General features: G+C 55.5%; 2 protein-coding genes across 2 annotated transcripts; both read left to right on the plus strand.

Moving 5' to 3' along the window:
- Positions 1-418: 418 nt before the first annotated feature.
- Positions 419-2,996, plus strand: NCLIV_051870 (putative DNA repair enzyme; the record flags this gene model as incomplete). Its single annotated transcript, XM_003884740.1, has 3 exons — positions 419-1,226; positions 1,772-2,007; positions 2,616-2,996. 3 exons carry the CDS (start codon positions 419-421, stop codon positions 2,994-2,996), a joined length of 1,425 nt encoding a protein of 474 aa, XP_003884789.1.
- Positions 2,997-5,663: 2,667 nt separating this feature from the next.
- Positions 5,664-15,774, plus strand: NCLIV_051880 (conserved hypothetical protein; the record flags this gene model as incomplete). Its single annotated transcript, XM_003884741.1, has 10 exons — positions 5,664-6,401; positions 7,144-7,608; positions 8,289-8,564; positions 9,010-9,264; positions 10,389-11,432; positions 11,940-12,131; positions 12,680-13,068; positions 13,517-14,390; positions 14,873-15,157; positions 15,691-15,774. 10 exons carry the CDS (start codon positions 5,664-5,666, stop codon positions 15,772-15,774), a joined length of 4,602 nt encoding a protein of 1,533 aa, XP_003884790.1.
- Positions 15,775-24,714: the final 8,940 nt, after the last annotated feature.

Consider the following 24,714-nt stretch of genomic DNA (forward strand, 5'->3'; position numbering starts at 1 on the left):
GCAATTCCCGCCTCAACCGGTCTTTCTTCTTCTCGACGTTTTCTCTAATTGCGAAGAACGCGTTTCCAGTTCCCCTCTGCAGTCTCACTCCTCGGCCTTCGGTTTCTCTGTCTTTTTTTTGTCTCTCCTCTCTCTCGGCTTTTCTATGTGTTTGTTCTAGGCGTTCCCGGCGGAGTCCGTCACTTGCAGGTCTTTAGTGATGTGCACGTCGATCAGCCCGCGTCCGTAGTGTGTACACGCATCCGTATCTCTTTCTGTTCTGCCGCGAGGGGCGTCTTCTTCCCTTAGATTTCCACGTTGTCCTTGTTTGCTTTGCGGAGCCGCGCGTGCTTTGCCGCTTGCATGCACGGGGTGCCTGCCGCCCGCACGGCGCATTTTCGGGTCTTTCCCTCTTGTCACTTTTTCCTTTTTCGCAAAAATGCTCGACTCTCTGTATGGGGACTTGCCTCCGCCCTCAAAGGAGGATGGCGGGGGCAGTGGCGGCCCTCCTAAAACAGCTTCGCTTCTAGGGTCTCTCTACGATGATCTCGACGAGTCGCCAGAGTCCTCGTCGACCTCATCCTCTTCCTCTTCCTCGTCTTCTTCCTCTTCCTCTTCTCTCTTTGCCTCCTCCTCGTCGTGGACAGCCCAGCGGCTCCAAATGCTGACGCCTGCAGTGGTGCGCAAGCAGACTCTGGCGGCGAAGTCTGCTAGCGGGGGTGCGTCTTCGCAGACAGCTAGCCAAGCGAGCTCGACGAGCAAGCGGCCCCTGGACGTGGCGGCAGTGGCGGCGGCGGCGAGTGCGGCGGCTGCCGCCGTCGCGGCTCAGCTGAAGGCGGTGAAGAGCGAGGCATTCGGAGACAAGTCGCGCAACCTTCTCGCAGGCCGGGCTGACAGAGAGAAGAAGGGCGAGGTGCTCGGCTCTGCTGGCGACGAGGCAGTTGACGTGGGGTTTGCGGCTGGCGGGCTGAAGAAGGAAGAGAAAGAGGCACTGGGGAGTCTCGGGGCCTCAGCAGCTGAGGATGACGGCGGAGACGCCTCCAAGCTCGGCCACGAGGAGACCGAGAATGGAGGCTTCGTCAGCATCGGGAAAATGAAGGACGAATACGACCCTGGAAACCCCAACGACTACAGCGCGGTCTACCGCGAAAAGATTCGGAAGCAACAGCGAGAGGAACTGGAAAGGCTCAGACAACAAGAACTTGAAAAGCAGAGAAGAGACAGAGAACCGGGACTCCCTAACGCAGGTGAGGCACATGCAACGATGCATGCAAATCCCTTCAAACGCATATGCACATACGCAAAATCTTGAGCAGGCGTCTATATGACCGTGGTGGCGTTTTTGTGAATGCCCTGTGGAAAGAGGGTTAGGTTTCCGAGGCTCCGGTGAATCTCCAGTGTCTTCAGCAGAATGCATCACATCCCTGTCTCAGCGTTCGAGCGCTTTGTCTGTTTCGAGATCTCTCCGTAGTTCCCTGCTGCATACGCTACCCAGCCCCAGCTGTCGTGCCTGCGTGCTGCCTTGTTCCCATCTGAGAGTGGACGTCAATTTCCGAGTAGCGATTCGTCTGCCTAGCCGTGCGCGGTGTTCCGAGGACTGTGTCTCGGCTTGCATGCTCAGCAGAAGGCTTACCTCCCCCATTCATGCTTGCATGCCTGCCTATGTATATATGTAGGTATGTACGTATGTGTGTACGTATGTAGGTATGTATGTATATGTATATGCATATCTTGTTTGCGGCGCGTCTGAGAGAGAGAACGGATTGGATTCGTCTCCGGTGGGCATGTCCAGGTTCTTCGTTGTCTGGCGTTGCTTTTGGAGATTCGCCTGCGGCGCCCAGCCCGCCGCCGGCCCCGCCCGCGCCGGCGCTGCCGTCGTACATCGACCCCGCGAAGAAGTCGTTTGCTGCGCGCATGATGGAGAAGATGGGGTGGAAGCACGGTGAGGGCCTCGGTGTCAACAAACAGGGGATCACGGCTCCGCTCGTCGCGAAAAAGACTGCCATGAGGAGCGGCGTCATTGTTCAGGTACGCGCGAGACGCGTCCGTTGGACCTGGCGAAACACGGTCCGTCCTGCCGTTCTCTCTGGGCCTCTCTCCTGCCTGCCTTCCCGGCCGGATGCCTGCCTCTCTGGCTCTTTGCGGATCGCGAGGATTCGCCTCTGTAGAAGGATCTCTGTTTTCTTCAGAACGGTCATCTCTCTGGATTCGCCTGTGGCCACGCGACTGTGTCTCTCTCGCACACGCCTCCGCGTTTTTGCGTCTCTTCCCACCGGCGACTGTCGAGTTACCGATGCGTGTGTCTGATCTGGCTCGGACTCTTTGCCGAGGAGGGCTGTGTCTTCGGGCCGATATCCGCGTCCCTACACACTTGAACTGCATAGCGATCCGTCCACTGTGGTCCACCTTTTTTCTTTAGCTTTGCATGCACCCGTGTACCGTGGAGGGCCGTGCACTCGCACGTCGCTTCCCCTGCGCCTCCAGTCCTGGACGCCGATGCGCGCACTTCGGACCGGAGAGGCCACCACGGCAGCCTTTTTGTTTGAACTGTTTCCCCGCTGCCTGCATTTGAACACAGCTGGTGAAAGCTGGACCGCGTTTCCTTTCGATTCTGTCCCGGCGCGCGTCTCTCGCAGGGGGCCGAGGTGGTGCAAGCCGCCGCGCAGGCTCGCGCGCAGTTCAATCGCCCGCCAACTCGCGTGCTGTTGTTGCTGAACATGGTGGGTCGCGGAGAAGTCGACGAGGACTTGAAAGAAGAGACGGAGGAAGAAGCAGCCAAGTTCGGGAACCTGCTGCAAGTGAAGATTGTGGAGGCGCCCGAGGCCCCGGACGACGAAGCGGTCAGGATCTTCTGCGAGTACGAAAGAAAGGAAGAGGCTACCCGCGCCTTCATGACGATGAACGGCCGAGTCTTTGGCGGCCGGACTGTGAAGGGGCGATTCTACTGCGAGGAGCGCTGGGGAAAAGACGATCTGATGCCGAACCCCGAAGAAGAAGCGGACAAACCCCTCGACTGACAGGTCTACTGAACAGCTGTGAAGGCGAAAACGCGAAGCGGCCAAAGAGAAACCGCAGTGGTAGCACAGGAACACCCGCGATCGGCGGATTGCCGGTTCGCCGAGTCGTGGATGGCGCCGCGCGTGAAACCAAACAGAAAGTGGGGGTGTCGGGAGGCGCGGAGTTCTGCAAACGGCGGCAGAAGAGAAACAACGGGACAGGAAACAGGAAGGCCTTTCTCCTCTTTGCATACCGCCGAGACTGTGCGAGGCACGCGCGAGACTCGGAGACAGACGGCGCTCGATCGCGAACATCGAGTTGTGGCCGAGGCTCGTCACGCACCAACTGAAAGATTCTCCACGTTAAAATGGTTAAGCACACCCATGTGAAGCTCCGCCCTTGCGCAAAAGCCACGGCCGATTTGCACTGGAGTCGACCTTCACGTTCGCCACATTCATGTGGCTATACGTACGATGTTTCCAATCCATATGTATCTACATATAGGTACATGTATGCCTATGCAGATGTGCGTAGACCCATGTCTCGAAACGGCGCCACAGTGGCCGCCGTCAGCTCACACGTGCAAGGACGTGCGGCGTGTTTTTCCCGTCCTTTTGACGCACGGCGCTTTGCACACCGCGTTTTCCCTCAGATCTGTTAGATATCACAGGACGGGAGGAAAGCCGTTCCGAGGAGAGAGACTGAAACTCAAGAGATGGGAGTTAGGGGCGACTCCGCGGCTTGGCACGATCGCGCGCGCGGGGGGGAGGGGGAGGGGGAGGGGGGCTGTGTATAGATGATTTGCGTCTACCGGGGAGAGTCTTCGGGGTCATCTCGACAGCAACGAGACGTTTTACCACAGGCAAGCGTGGCACAGTTCCAAACAGATTCGAGAGGAAAGTGCGCGGTGGGGATGGGAGTAAGTCGGCAAGAACCACTCGGGGACGTTTATGTTCTGGCAACGCATGCAACACACCATTTAAAAGAACACTATGCGTGTTTCCCCTAGACCTCAATACGCCATACCACTAAGATCAGACTCAAGCGTTCGAGGGAACGCCTTCGCTTTTCCCTCTTCCTCTCCACGGGAGATCGGTCAACAAAGTGGCAGGCTTCTCTGTACCTTGTATCAGAGCACAGAGCGTTTCCGAACCCCTGCCTGCATTCCCCATTTGTCCTCTCGTAGAGCCTTCACGCTTTTTCTCGGGTTTTCCAATTTCCCAACTGGCTACTCTTCACCGCTTTGTTCCGTCATCCAGCTTCGCAAGGCACGCCCACACTGACACGGGGCGGAACTCCTTGTTTCCCCTCTTCACCCCGCATAGAGAGAGAGAGAGGGAGAACGAGAGAGAGAAAGAGAGGGAGGACAAGAGAGAGGAAAAGAGGTGAGTCTTCTCTGAATTACAAGGAGGAAGGGGTTAGAATCGTCCTGTTCGTTTCAGTTGATCGTGCGGCCTCGTCAGCATCAAAGCGACAGTGGCAGACGCGCACGCACACGGCCCAGCAGAAACAAATTCCAGTAGGAGGTTCCACAAATCTCCTCACAGAGCAGCACATGAGTGTATATGTGCGTGAACAGCGTGTCCGGCTTCTCTCATTTGCAATTCAGGGTCTCGAGGATGAGGCCTGTCTGGATTTTCGCGGGCGTCTAGCGATATCGAAAGTGTGCTGGGTTCGCGACTCTTCGCGCTACTCGCCCGTCCAGCGCGTTCTTTTCCCATGGCGCGCACGAACCCCAGACGCGAGTTTTCATTTTTCCACTGAAACTCGCTTTCCCTGCCCCTCTGTTTTTTTCAGAGTCCCTTCCCGCTGGAGGAACTTCTTTCTTGGCGGTGCACAGAGAGTTGCGAGCGCGCATGCAGATGGCCGGGAAGCGTGTGTCTTCACGTGGCGCGCGCGAGCAGCAATTTGGTTTTCACGTCCATTCGGAGATCTCGCCGTTAAATTCGTTTCTTTCTCGCGAGGTGAGCTCGCCTTTTTTCTCCACTCAGAGCACCTCATTTCTCTCCTGGCGCAGACAGCGCCCAAGCACACAACCGCGGGCGCAACTGCTTGTAGAGAAACTCTGCGAGAAAACAGCGTTGTCCCCTCGACAAACCGTCGGCATTCCTCCCCCTGCGCTTCTTCTTTCGTCCTTTTTCTGCCTCTTCCCTGTCTATCTGGACTCTTTCCCTTTCCCCGCTTGTCTGGCGTCTTGGCGTGGCCTTCTCGATAGCTCCCCGCGAGGCTCGGAAAGTGCCTGCATGCAAACAGCAGTCTGCGGGCGAGAGTGCGCTTCCTGGCTCTGTGGAATTCTCCGCTGCAAGACTGCTCGATCGGATGTGTGTCTCCCCATTTCGTTTCTCTTTCCCCGAGGAGATAGAATTGCCCACACTCCTCCCTCCGCCCCCTTTTTTTCCCCCTCCCCGGCCGTGCAGGTGACCCGCGCTCTCTCTCGGGGGGAGCCGGCCAGGTGTCTCGTCTGTCTGCCTCTTGCCGCCTCGGTCTCCTTTCCATCTTTTTGAGCCCCAATCAACTCGAAATACATCCATGTCTTCCATGTCTCGCTCCTTCTCCAGTCAGGAGAGGAGAGGGGACGACTTCCCCCTTCTGCGTGTCTTCCTCTCGTGCCCGGTTTGAGACACTTAGGCCCCGCCTCTCGTGCTCCGGCTGCCTCTCGCTTGCTCCCCGTGTCGACGCTCCCGGCAATGGAGCGCTTCGAGGAGGCGGTTCAAGTTGTCTTCTTCCAGCAGGCGCTTCGCTCTCAGGCGGAGCGTGAGCGGCAAGAGAGAGCCCAAGTGTATCTGGACGAGATCCTCGCCGCTCCCGAGGGATGGGCGCACCTCCTGCAGTGGCTACCCGCGCTGGCCTCAGTCGAGGCGCGCTTCTGGACGTTGCAGGCGCTGCTAAACACTGTCTTTCCCTCGAGTTCGCCCCAGCAGAGGCAGACGATTCGAGAAGGCATCCTTACCCACTGCATCCTCAGGCGTCTCCGCGGCTCCGAGGAAAGCGGGGAGGGGACGGCAAGTGGAGACAGCGCACAGGGCCCGGGTGGGGGGTCGTCGGCGGCACTCTGCGAAGGAAGAAGCGGCTCGAGGGCAGGGGAGGAGCGTGGCACGAATGCGCAGGCCTCAGCTCAGCGAGAGGACGCGGCGGTTAAAAACAAGACTGCCTTGCTGATCGTGCGCCTCCTTCAAATCGATTTCCCCTCGACGTGGCCCTCCGCCTTTCTTGAGCTCCGACGCCTGCTGACCATCGCGGTAGAAGCGACGACTCTGCTGCCTTCCCCGACCGGTGCAGAGAAGGCGAGTGCACACTCACCGAGAGCGCTTGCCGTTCTCGACGGCTTAGACACCTGCTTGCGGATTCTTCTCCTTCTTCACCAGGAGATCGTTGAAGATCCGTTCGCCCCCCCAGAGGCGGAACAGGCGCGGCGTGATGCAGAGGTAAGAGAATCCCGGAGACAGCACGGGAGGACGGATGCGAGCCGGGGAGACAGCACGGGAGGACGGATGCGAGCCGGGGAGACAGCACGGGAGGACGGATGCGAGCCGGGGAGACAGCACGGGAGGACGGATGCGAGCCGGGGAGACAGCACGGGAGGACGGATGCGAGCCGGGGAGACAGCACGGGAGGACGGATGCGAGCCGGGGAGACAGCACGGGAGGACGGATGCGAGCCGGGGAGACAGCACGGGAGGACGGATGCGAGCCGGGGAGACAGCACGGGAGGACGGATGCGAGCCGGGGAGACAGCACGGGAGGACGGATGCGAGCCGGGGAGACAGCACGGGAGGACGGATGCGAGCCGGGGAGACAGGAGGAATCGTTGCTCATTTCAACGCCAACTTCTCTATTAAACACTTCTTTTTTCGCTCACGTTTCCCTTCTCGACGCGGGGCGGGGGGGGGGGGGGTCAAATGGGCGAGAAACAATGACGTGGCGTCGAAAAAGCGAGAGAAACCAGTGCCCGAAAATGGCCAATGTCGTTGAACAAATGGAAGCTGAATCTTCCAGCAGCACCACCACTGGACCCATCGGCATCGGAAATAATGTATATGTGTCTGTGGGTGCTCTATATTTTTGTGTGTGCATGCGGGCATGCATCGGTGTTGCTTCCTGAGTTGATCTAGAAGGCTTCTCCATGCCGCTTCTGTTTCTTCTGGGTGTGCCGCTCTTTCCCAATCAGATTCGCGCGGGGCTGCGGCAGCACTTCTCGTCTTCCGAGCTCTCCGCAGGGCCCTCGGACGGCGCCTGTGTCTCCTTCTCCCGGCTCCTGCTGCAACTGCTTCAGCTTCCCACCATTCGCCAAGATGCGGCTCTTCTTCGCCTCACCTGCGAACTGATTGGGAGGTACATCGGCTACATGGACCTGCTGCTGCCTCCGTCGACGCGCGAGGCGGTCGCGCGGTCGCAGAGCGGCGCCCTCGGTCGGTTGGGCTCTAGCGCCCACGCAGAGGGTGAGACGCGGCCGACGACCGCGGTCGGAGACGCGGACGGCGACGGGGAAATAGCCACGGAGGGGACTCTCGTGCACCTTCTCCTGGAGACTTGGCTCGCGTGCTCCTGTGAGGAAGCCAGCAACGCGGTCGTTGCTTTCGCCCATAAAAAAATGGAGGCGGAAACAAAAGCCCGACTTCTCTCCAGAATGGGAGTAAGTGCCGAGACACTCGCGAACCCTCCATACGTCCACAATGGTAAAAGAGACTCCTTGCACATATATCTGATTTTTGATTTGTGCATGCGACCATGTGCATGCACCTTTGCGTCACTCTCGCGCGGTATTGCCGCCAAGAGGAGAGAGCCAGGCGAGAAAGCCTGCTTCTTCACCCCTCTCTCCATATACACACTCATACGTATGCATCATACAATATACAATATATATATATATATATCTATAATTATATATGTACAGGTTGGAGGACAGGTGTGATGCTAACTGCGCATGTGCGCACGCGCGTGTTTCTGGAGGGCGTGTGTACGTGAGTTTGCCACTACGTTGAAGAAGTCAGGCTGTGCGAAAAGCTTGGCAAGCGGTGGGAGAGCGTGTAAATAATCCTGTCTCCGAGATTGTCACACCTAGTACGATGATACTGATATACTGGCATCTGAGTAGTCGTTTCGAATACGCAGACCGTCCCCAAGCATTTCTCCAACTGTCACCACTTCACGTACATATATATATATATATATATATATATATGTATGTATGTATATATATATATATATATATATATATGTGCATATGTCTGTACAGACGGGTGTGTGTGGGATCACGATAGAGGTCTTGAATTTCCTTCCCGCGTTGTCTCGTGTTTTTCTTCTCGCGTCCAGCTGGCCGAGGCACTTCGTGCATGCACCCAGCAAGTCGCGCAGCGTCCGGAACTCGTCGCGGGATTTGCGTCGATGGTCAACACCGCCGCGTCGGCGTTCTTGGAGGCCGCGCATGCGTTGAAACAGAGAGAGAAGGAAGGCTTGTCTCCCTGCGAGAATAGCCGAAACGGCGCCACGGGTCCGGGGGGAGAGGAGACGCAAGCCTGTGGCCAGCGTGCCTCGACTGAGAAGCAAAGAACAGGCTGTGGAAAGGATACCAGCAGGGCTGCGCTGATGGTGAGTTCGAGCGAGGCAGACGAAGAGAAAGGGCATGCAAAAGGTCGCAACTGGTCCACCTTTTGTGAATGTATCTGGCCAGCTTCGCTGATGTTTAAACTGTCTCTGCTGTCGTTCGACTGTCTCGCCACCCCGATGCAGCCGTCTGTCTGTTGCCTTCTGCCGATTTCCAAGCCTCATTGTTGCTGCTGCGTTGGTGGCTCCTGCTTGCTTGTCTCCGTGGCCGCGTCGTGCGTCTCGCTTCCTTCACGAAATGCATGCACTTCTCGCCGGTTGATTTTCCGTCACGATCCTCGGCAAAATCTCTGCACGTTCGTGTTCTCGCCCGTCCTGACCCACGCTCGGCAGCTGTAGCTGTCGCGAGACTCTCTCTCACTTTGTCTCTTTCCTCTTTTCGCGCTCTCTCGCTCTGTCTTTTCTACTTCGCCTTTCCGCCGCCTGTCAGGCCTGGCACCGCGTCTCTCTTCTGCTGCCGGTGATTGTGGAGCTGTTTGCGTGTCCCGTCATGGACATCGCCTTCCGGGTCGAGCCGTTTCTCTCCCTCTTCTGCAACAAAACGCGGTTTCAACGAGACCCGCAGAAAGGTTCCCTGGCCGACAGGAGGGACGAGGCACTCGGCGGAGCGCTTCCCAGCGACTTCTCGACCTCGCAGTCTCTCGCGCCGTTCCTAACCAATATGCTTCAGCTGCTCTATCAGAAGGTACTGGCGCGCAATGGACGGGATGCACAGAGACAAGGACACAACGCTTTTAGATCGGCTAGGACAGAGACGAGACCAAACGTAACGCCACCCAGCCGAAATACGACAGGAGTGAACTGTAAATATCAGTGTGTTGAAGGAATGTCGCAAAAGCCGCTGAGATTCGGAAGTTTTTCGTTTGCGAAGTTATGGTTTACCAACTGAGAGCGCGTCTCCAGAAGCTCGGAGAGAGAGAGTGGGCGTGTACTTGAACACCGCGGCAAACAGCGGGGGTTGCTTTTGTTCTGCGTTCCGGCTCGTGGTGCGCTGTACTTTGGCGTGGGCGAGGCTTCCAGCGACGTTCCTTGTTCTCGCCCCGCACACCGAGATCTGGGGGCGCCTGTTCTCTCTGCTCTGCCGCTATTTGCTGGTCTGGTCCCTGGTTTTTTTTCTGTCGGGCCCTGTCTCCGGTTTGCGTGCCTCAGGCCGTTTCCCTCCAATCTGAAGAGGACTCAGACGCAGATGAACGGGGGGGGCTCCCACGAGGAGATGACGACGAATCCGAGGACGAGGAGACGGTGAAGAGGCGCGAATACAAGGAGGCAAGTCAACCCGTTGAGGGCAACGCACCTACGTACAGACACAGAGAGAGAGATCGACATATATATATATATATATATGTATATATATATATATATGCATCTGGATAGGTAATGTCGTGGTGTCGCCACGACATCCACTCTTCCGCATATGAGGACTCTTTCTTCCCTCGGCTAGTCGACTTCATGGATACACTTGTATTTGTTCCCCCAGCGGCCACGTCGCTGTTCGTTCTGTGTTCGTTGGGACGCAGCGTTCTTGGTCGTTTCTCTGGAACGTGCGCACAAAGGGGGGTAGTGTGCATGCACGCAGCGCGAGCGTGGGTGATGGTTTTTGCGTCGGCTCGTGACATATGAGTGCTTTCTGTCGGTGTCTCCTCACCGTGAAGGGGACAGAACAGCCCAAGACCTTCTTGGAGCGGATCAGCTGGCGTTTTCTTTGCTCGTGCACCAGTTCGGGTGCTGGTTTTTTGTGTCGCGGATTCTCTGCGCCCTGCGCTCTCTGTGTGCATGTCTTTCCCTGTGTCTCGGCGCGTGGCTGTTCAGCTGGCTAGCCAGCTGTACAAGCGCGTTTTTCTGGTGCATCAGGTCCACGCGTTTTCCTGGCTCCAGGAGATGACTGCGTCGGTCTGCAATCGCCTGTCGCTGTCGGAGGCCTCTGCCGTGTCCCCGTCTCTGACTTCCCTTCCGTCGAGCGGGTTGCCTGGTTCTCTCTCCTCTACTTCGTCTCCGCTCCCCGCCGAGCCGTCGGCGGCGCTGTGGCGCGAACTGGGCGCGGCGCTGCACTTGCTTCTTCTCTCTGCGGAGCACGTCAAAGACCTGTCTCGGGAGATGAAAGATCTGACGCACTGTCTCCCTGCCTGTCTCCTCTCGCTGCTGCAAACGAACGCCGTGTTCCGCTTCTCTGCACTCCCGCCGCCACACGTGCGCCTTCAGCTCCTCGCCGTCCTCGGCCGATTCGCCCCCTTCTTCTCCCACCACCCAGAGTACCTCCCCACCGCCCTGCAGTTGCTCCTCGGCCCCGCCTTCCTCAATCTCTCGCCGGCTGCGCTGTCTCCGCCCGAGCCGAAGCGCAGCGGCGCGCGCCTCGCCCGCCTCCAGAGACGCCTGGCGTGTGTGGCAAGCCGCAGCTGCTTGTCTCTCCTGCGTTTCTTGAAGAACACACAGCCGCAGGTCAACGCGTTCACGGTCGACATCCTCCACGCGCTGCAATCCGAAAACTGTCTCCAGATTCCACTCCCCTCTCCGGCCGCACTGACGCTCTCGCGGGGCGCCTTCGAAGCCGCGAGGGACCGCGCGAGCGAGGTGGAAACGACAGGCGCCGCGCTCGTCCCAAACAAACTTTTCTCAGTCGACGACCAGCAGCTGTTGTTCGAGGCCGCCGGCGTGCTGCTCGGCGCGAGAAATTCCGGCGGGGCGGCGCAGGGACTCCGGGGCCCTCGAGCGCAGCCAGAGGCAGACGGCCAGGCCGACGGCTGCGCGCCGAATCCGCAGAAGGCCGAGCCTCGCCGGGGACTCTCTCAGGAAGAAAAAATACGCCTGCTTCATCAACTGCTTCAACATCTCGTTCCCGCATTCGACACCACAAAGGTGAGACGCGACCGCTCTCTCTTCAAAAACCCATGCAGACACACGCGAATGCGACACCGCATTCCATCAAGAGATGTATATACGTTCCTATTCATATATCTATGCATACATGTAGATATGTCTATGTATATACAAGTTTGTGTATGGATGCTCATGCATGCACACGTCTATGGATGTTTATATGCATTTGTATATCTGCATATATGGGCCAACACACAAACAAGCTATTTTTATGCAGAAGAGCGGGCACACGTCCGTGAGTGCTTACACAGAGAAACGTAACTCCTCGCGTGCACCGGGGCACCGACTTACTCCCTGCAGCCCCACATGATGCAAAAAAATACATACATATGTATGGACATATACCGAGACACTTCTGTGCTTACTCACCCCCCTCTGTTTGTGTGTGCTCCCTCATATATATATATATACATCTATATATATATGTATATATAGATGGATTCGATTTTGAAGGTTTCGGCGGTTGGATGTCTACGTTGTGTTTAGCTGTCGAAGTTATCGAGTCCGGAGGAAGCCGCTTGCTGGGCTCTGTTGTGGGCTCGAACGTGCAACGCCATCGCTTCTTTAACAAAAGCCTTTCCATCTTGCGCCGGAGAAGGTCGTGAGTCCTCTGCCGGCGGCGATCGAACTCGGGAAGTATGGAAAGAGGCTTTCCAGCATATCTCCTACGCTACACAGGTGAGAACGAGAGTGCTGCATTCATGCATCGCCTTCCATATATATATATATATATAGGTGAACAGATGCAGGGACGTCCTTGCGTAGACATTCATGCACATACACATGCTTTTATTTGCGTAGGAATGTGTTTCTGCGCGCACAGTTCAGCGCTCAAGTGCATGTATATTCACACGGGTATTTATACATATGCGTACACGCGAATGTGTGGGCCAATTTAGAGGCAGGTGTATGTTGTGTAACTGGAGCCCTGAGATGTTTCGTCTGGCGCCTTGTCTTGCACGTGTGGTAGCATGCACCAGCGTATACGGCATACTTGAACGTAAAGGACGAAGATACACCTTGTTTTTGGTGTTTGAGAATCGTCGAGGCGAGGGCGTTCTCCACACTCCTTCGTGGAGCTTCCCATATCTTGGGAAGGTTATATTTTTTCGCGATTTGCTTCATGAAAAACTATTGGACTTGAATACCCGAAACCCCACAAGCAAATTATCTTTCGCGCGCGATGCGTCATCTTTGCTTTTCGTTTCCGTGCCTTGATTGCGCAGGTGGCGTTGTCTCCTTCGTCGCTGCGCCCAGAGCTGCGCAACGTGATTCTTTTCTCTCCGTTTTTTCACTCCTTCGTCTTTCTGCTTCGCCGCGGGCTCCATCTCCTGAGCTCCGATATCCTTCCCGTCATGCATGCAACCCTTCCGCTTCTCTATGAGGCTCTTCCTTCTCCGCTGTCTTCCTCGCGCGCCCTCGAGGCGCCCGAGAGGCTCTTTCTCTCCTCGTCCACTGCATGCACACCTTCTGGTGCCTGCGGCGGAGCGGCCCCGTGTACGCCGCAAGGCTGCGGCGCGCAGCTCGCCAGTCTCGTCACGTATTTTCTCGTGACGCTCAAGGAGAAGAGCCTCGTCGCTCATGGCGGCTTTCTCAGTGAGGATCTTCTGCGCAAGTAAGTGCGGCGGGGCGGCGCGGCAAAGTGTCAGAGGGGGGAAGACTGAAATGCGGTGTGGCCGGAGACAAAAACGCGGCGCGAGAGGAAGCGAGAGAGCGAGAGGAGACACAGGGAACGCACGTGGGAGAGTGGAGACGACAGAACCGACGAGAGCCGAGAGCCGAGGCTGAAGGAGAGAAGAAGGGACTCGGGAGCAGTCGCAAAGACTGCAAAGGTCGAACCCGAGCGGGAGAAGCAGCAAAAAGAGGCAAGTGGAACGTGGAAGGAGAAAAGCAGGCACAAGGCAAGAGACCAGCTGGTACAAAGGAGAAGACGCTCGTCGAAGCGCAGCAAGTAGAGCGAGGTCGAGAGAGCGAACGCGTTTCCAGGCGTTTGTGTGTGTGCGAGGGCCATCAGCGAGAGGGCTGCATCTGGGGGTGCCTGCGCGTGTGCGCTTTTTTTTCAGCATTTTCTGGCGTCACTTTACTCTTTGGTGGCGGGCCGAGACGGAATCTCCGGAGTTTCTCCGAGACCAAGCGGAACTCCAAGAACAACTCTCTCTGCTCCTCAGCACCGTGGGGAAGGAAGTGCCGGCGCTGCTCGCCGGCTTCCTGGCCGCTGACCCCGTGTCGTCGTCAGCCTGCGTCGTGGCGGCCAACAGCTTGGCCAGCAGCGTCGTCGTAGACTTGGCCCCTGCGGCCCCGCCGTCGCTGTCTGTTCTGACTTCTTTCGCGTTTCGCAACGAGGCGTGCCGCGACGCCTTCGTCCGGAACCTGCAGGAATGCCAGCGCGTTTTCTCCCTTGCCACGCCGGAGGCCTCGACGCGGTCGCCGCCCTTCTACCTGTCGCTAGGCCAAGGCGTGATCGCCAGCGGTCTCCCGTACTCCGACTTGCGCAACATCTTTCTCTCGGAGCTCCACGAACTGTTCACTCCGTCGGCCCCTGGGTCGGCCCGCCTGCGCGAGGACATCTCCCCGCTGCATGCGGCTCGGGTGGGCGTCTCGTGTTTCCTGCTCTTTTCGATATCGTCGGCTAGCGCTCGAAATTCTGTCTCACTCATGAACGCGATTCACGCATGGTTCGCAGCCCTCCAGCATGTCTTCGACGCCTTGCCACTCGCCGCATGGCCTCACCTGCAGCAGGTCCAGACTTTCTTCTCGCGCCACACCCGCGACAAACAGCCCCAGGACGGGGCCGTGCATGCGGCGGTGCCCTCGCCAGACGTCCAGGAAAAGGCCGCCGACGAAGTCATGCGCCTCTTGCCCGTCCGGGAGATCTTCACCGCCACGAGTGCCCTCATCCTGCAGCTGGATGTCGCCGCCGATGCCCAGCAGGCGCGAGTAAGACTTTTATCTGCCGGAAAACGGGCTGTGACCAGAGCCTGCCTACGTCGTTTTCCCCGCTTGGAAACCACTCGCAAAACAAATATGCCGATGCAGGGTGTACCTACACAGACTGTTTCACGCAAGGAGACTTGCAACAAAACAGAGGCGGAAATTTGCGCCCGCGGATTTCTTTGTCCCATGACAGCTGTGTGCTTGACAGCTCAGAAGACGGGTGAGACAAGCCAGAGCTAAAGGCCTTGTCGATTGGCATGCCCCTGGGGATGCGTATGTGAAGGCCTGTGCACAGCAGGGTCCCCGTCGTTCGCGGCTGTGTATGTACACCCTCCGTTCGTCCGCGACAACGCTACGAAGTCTCTGGGAGAACAGAAGGTGGCCGTCGGCGGGGATCTTTCTTTCGAGGGGGGCCAGGTGTGTGGCTGTCGAGAGGACAGGAGTGCAACGTCGCGTTGTTTTCCACTTCCTGCTTCTGTTTTTAGGTCCTCGGAGACGTTTGCTGTCTCTGGAGACTCTTTGTCTTGGGCCCCGGAGGGACTGTCGCGTCATGTTCACCGCCGAGTCGGCAGAACGGTGTCGCGTCGTCGCTCTTTGCACTCGCCTCCGTGCTTCCCCACTTCTTCCAGCCCCTTCAGCGCCTGCTCTTCTCCTCTCTCTCCGATGCCCTCTATGGCTTTGTTTCGCGAAGAAAGGAGACGGGCGCGGGGATCGCCAGGCCGGAAAAGCTGGCTGAGGACGCTTCGCAAGCAGCGGCGACACTCGTCCAGGTAAGGCCTCAAAACAGCGAAGATGCATGCCATGGCCAGACACAACCACAGATGAAATAGGCGTGGACGGAGGCGTTCCAGTGCATGCGCCCAGCCATGTGCTCATTCCAGTTTATATCCGTGGCTGCAGGTCTTTGCACCTTCGTACCGTAGTTGCCCACGGAGGAGACAAATACGCAGCTATCCGTAGCTACGCTTGCGCATGTGCTCCTTGGCCTCTGGGCATCTGAAAATGGGTAGAAACAGACTACTCGTAGAATATATATATATATATATATATGTATGGTGTATATATGTAGTGTATTTTTATGTAGTGTGTATATATATAGTGTATATATAGTGTATATATGCGTATATGTATCGTGTATATATACAGTGTATATGTATAGTGTACTAGATTTGTGAGTGGCATCGCATGTGCGATACATTTTCTCGCACACTTTTCTCGTCTGCGGTCCCTGACACGTGCGTTTCCGTGGTCCATTCTTTTTTCACCCAGAACGTGTTTTGTCTCGCTTGTTTCTTCTTTTCAGAATCTGGTGCAAACGGCTGATCTTCGGGCAAGCAAAGAAAACGTCCGTCAGTGGGTGCTGGCTCAGCGGCAGGCGGAGAAGTGACCCCCCTGGAGCGATTCATTTGTTTTCTCGGAGAAGGAAAACCGTGAGGACCAGAAGGAAGAAACAGTCCGTTATTTTCCTCCGTCTCTCCGACGCACTCCTGTTGTGCCGCAAACGGCGAGTTGGGCCGCCGTTCGCGGCTTCCACGGCTTGGAGAGCATGCATCGCCGTTCTCTCTGCGTGCGTAGCACTGGCGAGTGACGCTGGGCGTGTCTCTACCGTCGCTTATAACACGAAGAGAAAGAGGGAGGACTTATGTAAGAGGAAAAGAGCACGCGAGAGGACACATAGGAGAGGTAATCGGGGAAGCCCAGAGCCAGAGCAAAGAGGAGGGCGCCAGGGGAGAGCAAGATAGTGAAGGGGAGACACGTGAAGGACAGGGAACAAGAGACAGCCAAAGAGACAAGAGGGAGAGAGCGAGACAGACCGAGAGGGGTGAGTGTCGAGGAAGACGAGACGAAAGAGGATTTTCTAGAAGGGAGACATTGAAGGCCCCTAGCGTCTCTAATCTCGTGACTGGACCCTAAGGCCGTCGCCCCGTCGCCCCTGTGCGTTCGGTTGAACAGTTCGTGACCCGTCCTCCAAGCAGCCTCGTCTTACCGTTGCGACACTCATAACCGTCTCTTTTCCTGGTCGCTGCACTGAAACAGTGTACTCACGCATATGCTTGCGTACATGCGAATAGGTGGAAAATGTAAATACTCAACTGTTTTTGCATCTCTCCTCTCAAGCAGCTGCGCAGCATGCGAGTGACGCAAAAGACATAAATATTTGCATACGTTTTGTCTATGCAGATGAAAGCATGTACGCCATTCGCAAGTTGACTTCACACCGAAAGACTTAGTGTAGCTTCTCCAGGGGCGTCACTCGCTGGATCTCCATAAATAAGAGAGTGTCGACATGCATTTTCTTTCAGTAGAAGGTCTTTCTTTTTATACATTCGTATAGACTTAGTTAAATGTATATTCGCAGTCGGTTGCGAGGTGTTTCTGCTTCGGAACCGAAGAGCCAAAAGATAAAAACGTATGCATGCACACGTGCAATGTATTTGCATACACTTGTTCCTAGCCATATGTATTCTTTTTCACATGTTGGCCAACGCTGACAAACAGAAATGCCTGTTGATACAGGTAGCGCTGTGTTGTGATCTCTTGTGGTCTTCGGAAAGTGTCACATCAATGTGTAGGAGGGTGTTCTTGCTCAGAGGCATAGGTTTTGTGCTTGGTTCGGCGTGTCTAGACAGTTTTCTTGTAGAGGACGGCGAGGATTTTGGGACGCTTTATAGGTGACAATGTGGCAAATGACAGGGAGAGAGAGACTCACTGGAAGTGAAGTGCGGGGCTGCAGGGTGGCAGGATTTTTTGTCACCAGCGACACGATTCCGTTGACCGAAAATTGCGGCCGGCGACAGTGGCAGTCGGTGACCGGTCGTCTCTCATGTAGTTACATTGTAGATGTATACATGAAGCATTATGCGCGAGGAGATGGAGATTCTTTTTCTCGGGTATTTGCATGGCTTCTCTACTCGGAGGTAAAGGTCTCATATTCATGGATGCTTGCAAGACGGCTGGAGATGTCTACGCACTTTAGTTCTGATTGCTGTGTCCATCAATCGAAACAGAGAAATCCACTTGTTGTCACAAGGAGACGGTAGGGTGGAAAGAGATGGAGAGAGACACCAAGCTCCAGATGTTGTCCTTTTTCTTCAGACCGAGTTTGAGGGGCTCAGTTCGAGATTTCGGGGCATTGGACAGGTTCATTGGTTTTTTGTGGATCCCCGTTTTTTCGATTTAATACGCTGCACTTCGATTCTGTCAGAGCAAGCGAAAGTATTCAAGCTAACTCGGTCGCGGATACCTCCCGACCTTCTATGATTCAGGCCGTGTCCCTCCTCATGTATGGTACGCACCTAATACCCTTAGAAATAAGGCCAGATGAGTGTGTGAAGTCGAGGACTCTTCGCCCAAGGTAACGACATGCCCGTCGGCGAGAGCGGGCGTTACAGACTTCGAGAATACTGCCAAACGAGATACCGGGTTCTCTATCGCATGCTGACGGCTGCGTTTGGCTGTGTTTGAACCGGTCGATCAGGACGCCGGCACTGGCACACGCGTGTATATGCAATTGCCAAGCAGGAGACTATGAATAGCCACCAGACAAAGGTTGACGCACTATATGACAGAGATACTTGTATCGACATGAAGGGGAAAATGCGGTAGAACGCGGGGAATTTCCTCACATATATATACATATATACACACATCTACAACAGGCACAGTTTAAGAGACTAAGGCACATAACGTCATACACCCTAAGCACCGGACAATGTGGGTAGAGAAAAGAGGGGAACCCTCTGTAGAGTAAGAGGGAAGACACTGTATAAGTTGAAAGCATGAAAACGATTGTGAAAAAAAAGGCACAACCTCCTCTAAAGACCTCAGAAAAAAGCGTGGGTGCACGTGTGGCAGCGCAGCCTCTATGGCTTTAAGCATTGCTACTTGTAGCAGCATGAGGAAGCATGTCTGAGTGCGTCTTTCGCTCATCTATGCGTTTTTACTGAGTGTTGCTTCCCTCTCGACTTCCTGTGTTTTTCGTACACAAACCGCAATGTGATTCAGCGTTTGTCAACCTGAGGGCACGAATACCGTACGAATCTGTGGCGTACTCGTGACGAGTCAGAGAGGAAAAAAAGGACACAAGTACTGATATAGGAACCTTATGTACGCTAACTAATTCAACGCGCCTATTTGGGGCCGGTGAAAGGACTGAAATGATGCATGACAACACCGAGGGGCTCTCAGTCACATTTGGTGGAATAGCAAGTCAAAGCGTGCTCATACTCGGCTACTTCTGAAACATAGGACATGAGGACAGGAGATACATTCACGTTTTTTGGCTGTCTGTGCCACGCGAGGTGCCATGGAGATACAACGCGACCGTAGATCTACTGCCCCTCGTGAAGGAGAGTCATTGAACCGGAAACTAGGGTGTAGCGGCTCAACTATGGGAAACTGTTTCCTAGCTGTTTCATGTTTCAGAGACAGACCCGCTCTTTTCATGCTCCCGTGCGTGAAAAAGTCTAGCAGTGACCAAGATCCCTCCGATTGCCTTTGGACCCAATTACTGTTTCTGGCGGTGAGACGTCAGCCGTGACAGCCTTGCAGAAAACTGGAAAACTTCACATTAACCACATTTTTCACGCTACAGGCAGCTCCCCGCCACACCCCAAAGCAACTCTCCAGGTGGAAAATAGAAGCCACGTGCGTCCATTCATGCATCGGCTGCGGCACTCCTGGTGTCACCCTTTTTTGGTTACGCGGTGTTTGACTGCGATGCATACACGCTATGCAGTTACACCATGCGTCAGACGTCATAAAAAGGACAGAACCGTTAAGAGGGCCTAGATGACAAGGAAACTTCCTGTCAAGCAGCAACCAAGCCATGCCGCTGCGCTCGGGAACAGTATAAAGTGGGATTCCTAGGTTTATACACACTACTTTTTCCTGGTGAGTATATACTACGAGTTGGACAACTGGTTTAGATCTTAAATGTGGAGGTGGTGATACAATCTGAAGATTAAACCCGGAGCATAAGCCGTCGGCCCCAGTTACAGGACCCAGAGGCACAATCGGTGCGGTCCTCTGTTGTGTAGCAGTGTATTCCCAGTTCCAAGAGAAAGGGCACTTTAAAATTGTCAGCGACTATTTTGCGACCGCTGCACGGTGGGTTGTTGTCCGCCCATTGTTAGGGAAAACCGTAATAGTGGCTAAAAAGAGGATTAACATTAGCATCCCCCTTTGTGTCCGGTGCCGTCGCGTTGCAATTGTCACAGAGATGCCCTCTTGCTGCTGTTCTCGAGCCCTCGGTATAACGCAATGTGGTGGCCACCCACGTGTCCTCTAAATGTACAAAACATGATAAACAGCAGAGGAGCAAAAGCTCAGTCCTCTCTCCCGGGATGGCTCCTGTTCCCACTCTCCGCGCATGGTAGACACGCTATGTCGCAAACGATGGACGGGACCGGCGATTGTTCGCCGCCGTGGGCAGCGTCGTTTCTCGAGTTCCGTTTCTTCCCGTGGAACCGCTCACTCTCCCATGACTTCTAATTCATACCTTCCATCGACAGATTTCACACAACACAATACCTCGGTCTGTACAGAGGGACTTCCTTTTGGAGCATCTCCACAAACTTTTTATTTCTCTCCCGATCCCCGGGCGGCCACCTGTGCGTCTTTGCTGATACGTAGGGCGAACACCTACTGAAAGAGACCTTGTCCCCGCCAGCTACGCGCGACGGGGAAGGTCACACAGGGAGGTTCGCGGATCCTTCCGCTATCGCTGCGCGATCCAGTACTGCAGTCCGTTGCTTCACTCCTTTCCCATTCTCGTATGTTTCTGGCCGAATGATTGACAGCTAGATGGAATTCCGGCGCAATGGCACCCGTGCGTTTCTCAGGCGGAAGTGACACGAAAACTTGTTCACGGTAATGGGTTCCTCGAGAATTCGCTTGCGAAGTCAAGCGTGTGTCGCAAGTGCTTCTCTCTCAGTTGGGGCTGCTGCGTAAGCCCGCCACTCCGTGTCGTCGGCCAAGGCAGTTCTGTTGTTAACCGTAATACGAGGTTTTGCACCGTTTCTCCTCCGGACCTCGGCAGGTGAGACCCCACCCCGGAAGTCGCGGGTAACCGGGAGTCTTTTTGATGACAGAGCACCAGTCAGCGATGTTCCGGCAGCTGAGGTCGCGTGCCCGTGTCGGAGAACCCGAGAAAAAATCGTACGCTGGAACGTGTGCTGGTAGGTTAAGAGCTGCAGCCGCCGCAGCTGCGCAGCCGAAACGGTTCAGAGTTTGTGTGTGTGTGTGCTCCCGGGATCATTTTCTCCTCGTGGGAGTGCCGGAAGCCCCAAGCGACTGTAGAGGAGTTTTGCCTTCGTGTGTGCAGGGCGGCTGTGATTTCTGGCTCGGCGGTAAAGCTTCTTAGGCCGTGTGGTTTTGTAACGTCTTTTGTGCCGTTCGAAGTGAAACTAGCCTGGTGGAACAGTGGCCCAACTGCTCTTTTTTCCGAGCTGTTGCGTGTGCGTCGCAGATGGATGCCCACCCCTTTGTGCCCGAACTCAGTGTACGCGTAGTTCGGCTGGCAAAGCAAACTGGTAAGCTGTTGGTCACGCGTGTGGCATTTCGAACGCTTTGAGAGAGCTGGCCAGCGCTTCCGTTGCCCACTGTTTCGCGCGCTTTCCGTGCCCACATAATTCGGGAAAAAAGAGAGACTTCCCCTCGGTTCACAGTCTCAGTGCGGGACCCAGGACACCTTTCATCCGTTTCGTGGATTGAGAGGAAATGCGGCCTATGCCTGTGATGCATGAGACGAAGAGGCCTGAAGAAATTCTCTGCCGGGGGCCGGTTAACTTCTCTGGTCGCAAACGCGCTCTCGCCGCTACCACACGTCGGCGTTGAAACGGGGAACAGAACCGACCGATTCATTTCCAGTCAAGATCTTTCTGCACACGGATAACCGAAAATCGAAGCCGTTGCGTGGGGTCACCGGGGAGTGCCGGAATTTGGCGGGAACCCACCGGGCCGCCGTCGGCAAGGGCGGCGCGTGTCGAGAAATTTGTGGTGTGCGGGAAAAGAGTGGTCGGTTGTTGGGGGAAAACTGCGTGGTGGTGGAGTGTAGCGACACCTGGACGTTTCTTTGCGTCTCTTTGTCAGGGTCTTTTCTCCTACTGTTTTTCTTTTCGCGAGTGTTAAGCGTGCGATTTTCAATTGAAGTGCCCGTCTTCTCTTCCGTCCTCAACTCTCCGTTTGTGCAGTACCGGCGAATTTTATTTCTCGCTACTGGAGAAGTGAAATATAAACCGCGATATTGACGGGTGGGCTGCTGCTGTGGTCACCAACCTTCGTCGAGTACGGCCGCATGGAAACGGAGCTAGTGAACGGCGCCAAACTTGAGCGGGTGTGAGGCCTGGACGACATCCATGGAAAAGTGTAGATCAAAGGACCGAACGGTTCTGCAAACCTGACGGGCTCAAGTGTAGAAAAACGCGTGTGTGTTTTTTTTTCTTGCCCAGTTCCCGTGAGGTGAAGTCCGCCGTAGTGCCTCGCAGGATCAGAGGGACACACTAGTGGCCAGCATAGACTGTCCTGGGTGTCGCGCCAAGGGAGGCTTCCTACGGTGGCCAAGTGAGAGACGACGAGATTCTCGCGCTCCCGAGCTGTTCTGAGGATTCGCCCGGTGAGGCCGCGTTTCGGGGGAAAAGGTGAAATTTTGTCGTTCTTTGAGCTCGCTTTTTTTTGACTTCCTGTAACTTTTTGACGGAGACACCCGTCCGACAAACCGCAGTTTTTTTCGCGGCGGCGCTGCAGCCCATTGGCGGCCTGCACCGTGATGATTCACCTTTGGTTGCCTGTGATATTTCATTCCGGCACAGAATGAACTTGTATGCGTGGTATCGGCTTCCGTTACAAAATTAGTCACATATTGACCTCTGCGGGAGAGGGAATGCTTTCGTTGCGCGTATTGGGCTGAAGCGTGAAACAGAGGGTTCCACGCGTGTGCGCATTGCTGTTTGTCTTCTCTAGGGCGGTGTGCTGAAGCGTTTTCACCGGTCCTCTTGCTCCTTTACTCATCTCGCGTGCCCGTCGCGCGTGCTCCAGGAAAAAACTGGTATCGTGTGTCTCTTTTTCTGGTCTCTGTCTCCCGGTGTGCGTTCGGCTCCTCTCTGCTGTTCCGAGGATAGCGGTAGACGTTCTCTTGACCCCTTGGGACTTCCTCACGTCCGCGACGCGGAAGAGGTGCGCCTGTTGCTGCGCGCACTCTCGGCTCTCCCCCTCCCCCCCGTTTTCGCCAGCACTTTCCTCGGTTATGTGGTTGTCCAGGAAAATCGCGGAAGAAAACCAGGCGGGGGGGGGGTTTTGCGCGCACGTCAAGTGAAGCCGCGAGAGGCGAGGTGAAAGAGGACCGCTTTCTTTTCCCAGTTCCTTTTCGCTCTCCTTTTCGTTTTCTTTTCTCGAAACGGACGCACAACAACCCCTCCTGCTGTCGATAAAACGACGAGGAGAAGCACGCCCGGTGTTCTTCTTTTTTCTTCCCCGTTTTCGGTCCCGTGTCGAGTTTTTTTGAAGAGCGGGGCGTGCAAACCCCGCGAAAAATCAAACTGGACAAGTAAACACTGGAGAGAAAAACCCCGATTTTTCGGAGCGTCCTAGTGAAAGAGTGCGGAAAAAACGGAGGATTTGGAGCGAAAAAGCGAACGCTTCCGCTCTTTCTCCCGTTGCATTTTCGTGCGCAGAAGCAGTGTTTTCCGTGTTTCGCCATTTCTGCTGCTTCGTTTCGTTAGCTTTTTTGCAGGGTTCTGCGACACTCTCGCGCGGACCGGAAAGTGCATTTCTCGCTTCCTCACTTTTTGGCAGAGGAGACGAGACTTCTCGAGAAGGCGAGAGATGTCTGTTTCCTTTTCGAATTGAGAGGGAAAGAGAGAGCAGGGGGAGAATTAGGCGTAGCGTACGCCCCTCTCTTCCTCGCCTCTCCACCTCTCTCGCGTCGAATCCGCGGGTGCACAGGAGAGGGTGCCAGCAAAGTGCGCTTTTCATCGGGACGCAAATCCCACGAGCCAGAGCTTCTTTTCATTTTCTTGCTTTCCGTGCTTCTCCACTTCGACCTTCCCGAAATTCTTTTACACCGCTACGCCCTGCTCCCTTTTTAAGTTTCTCCGAATCGGGCTGCGTGGTGAATATTTCCACGGAGAGGAGAGAGGTTTTTTCTCGTCTCTCGCTTTCTGCGCGGGATTTGCCGGGTTTTTGTCTTCGAATCTCAACAATATCTGTCTTTTTTCCGTCTCTCTCGCGATCGTCTCGGCCTCAGCCACACCGACGCCCCGTGCGTGCATAGGCTCTTTGCTTCTGTGCGTGTTTGTGGCCGAGCGCGCGTGCTTAATTCTCGCCCTTTGCTGGACGAAACCGTAGATACGTCCTCGACGACGCGTGCCTGGAGATATATAGAAATCCGGATTCAGGATAGAAGTAGTGGCGGGAAGCCTTGGGGTTCCGGTGTTTTTTTCCTGGTTCGCGACGAGCACCGAGGGACAAAGAGTCAGTGGGCAGCGAGTGGTGGTGCATGTAGTGAACGCGTGGGATGTTTTCTCTGTACCACAAGTGCAGACGCTCTTACTCCATTTCTCTCGCCAGGAAAGTGCCAGGTTCTGTGTTTGTGTTTCGCCAGTCACCCGGTCTCAGAATAGCTCGCAGAGGAACCAGTCGTTTTTCTCGTTTGAAGCAGCGTTACCTCGCCTACGAGCTGCCAGCATCGGGCGCTTCTTTCGTCCAGAGGTACGCTGTGTAGCTTCTCCCGATTCTGTTCGCCGAGAGCGCGTCTCGGGCAGTCAATCGATGCTCACACTACCGTGTACGTACTCGCGTTATCCATCAAGATAGCGATTCTCATATGTACTCTGTAGATGCATGTGTCGGTCCCCCAGTCCTTCAGGCTGTCTGAAGAGAGACACTTTCGACTACGTGTTTCCTTATTCTTCGCGCATCGGCGTGGGGTTCACGTGTCTCCGAATTCTCTGCTGGAACCCGGCAGAGTTGCGAGAAACTTTTGTCGCGTTTCGCCCCCTCGTAACGCGCCCTCCGCTGCGTACGCGGTTCGCCTCGTTTTGTCCGTCTGTCTTGTCCCGTGACTCGCCGCCGCATTTCTTCCTGCAGCCGGCCGCGTTTCGCGCGGTTCTCTGGTGTCTCGTTTTTCGTTTTTCATACGTAACATCCCTTTCCTCGGCCGTCCCGTGGTGATCGGCCGTTCACATCCTCTTTCTGCGTGTGGCCGCGTTTCTGCGTGTGCGGTATCGCTTGGCCCTTTGTGGGAAGGCAGTGGTGATACGAGAGTGTCGAGCGGTGCTTCTGCGCTGGACACACAAAAAGTCCATTGCTTCGCGTTTCTGGCGAACCC

The sequence above is a fragment of the Neospora caninum genome, chromosome X, assembly GCF_000208865.1.
Source record: "Neospora caninum Liverpool complete genome, chromosome X".
In the NCBI taxonomy this organism is placed as follows: Eukaryota; Apicomplexa; class Conoidasida; order Eucoccidiorida; family Sarcocystidae; genus Neospora; species Neospora caninum.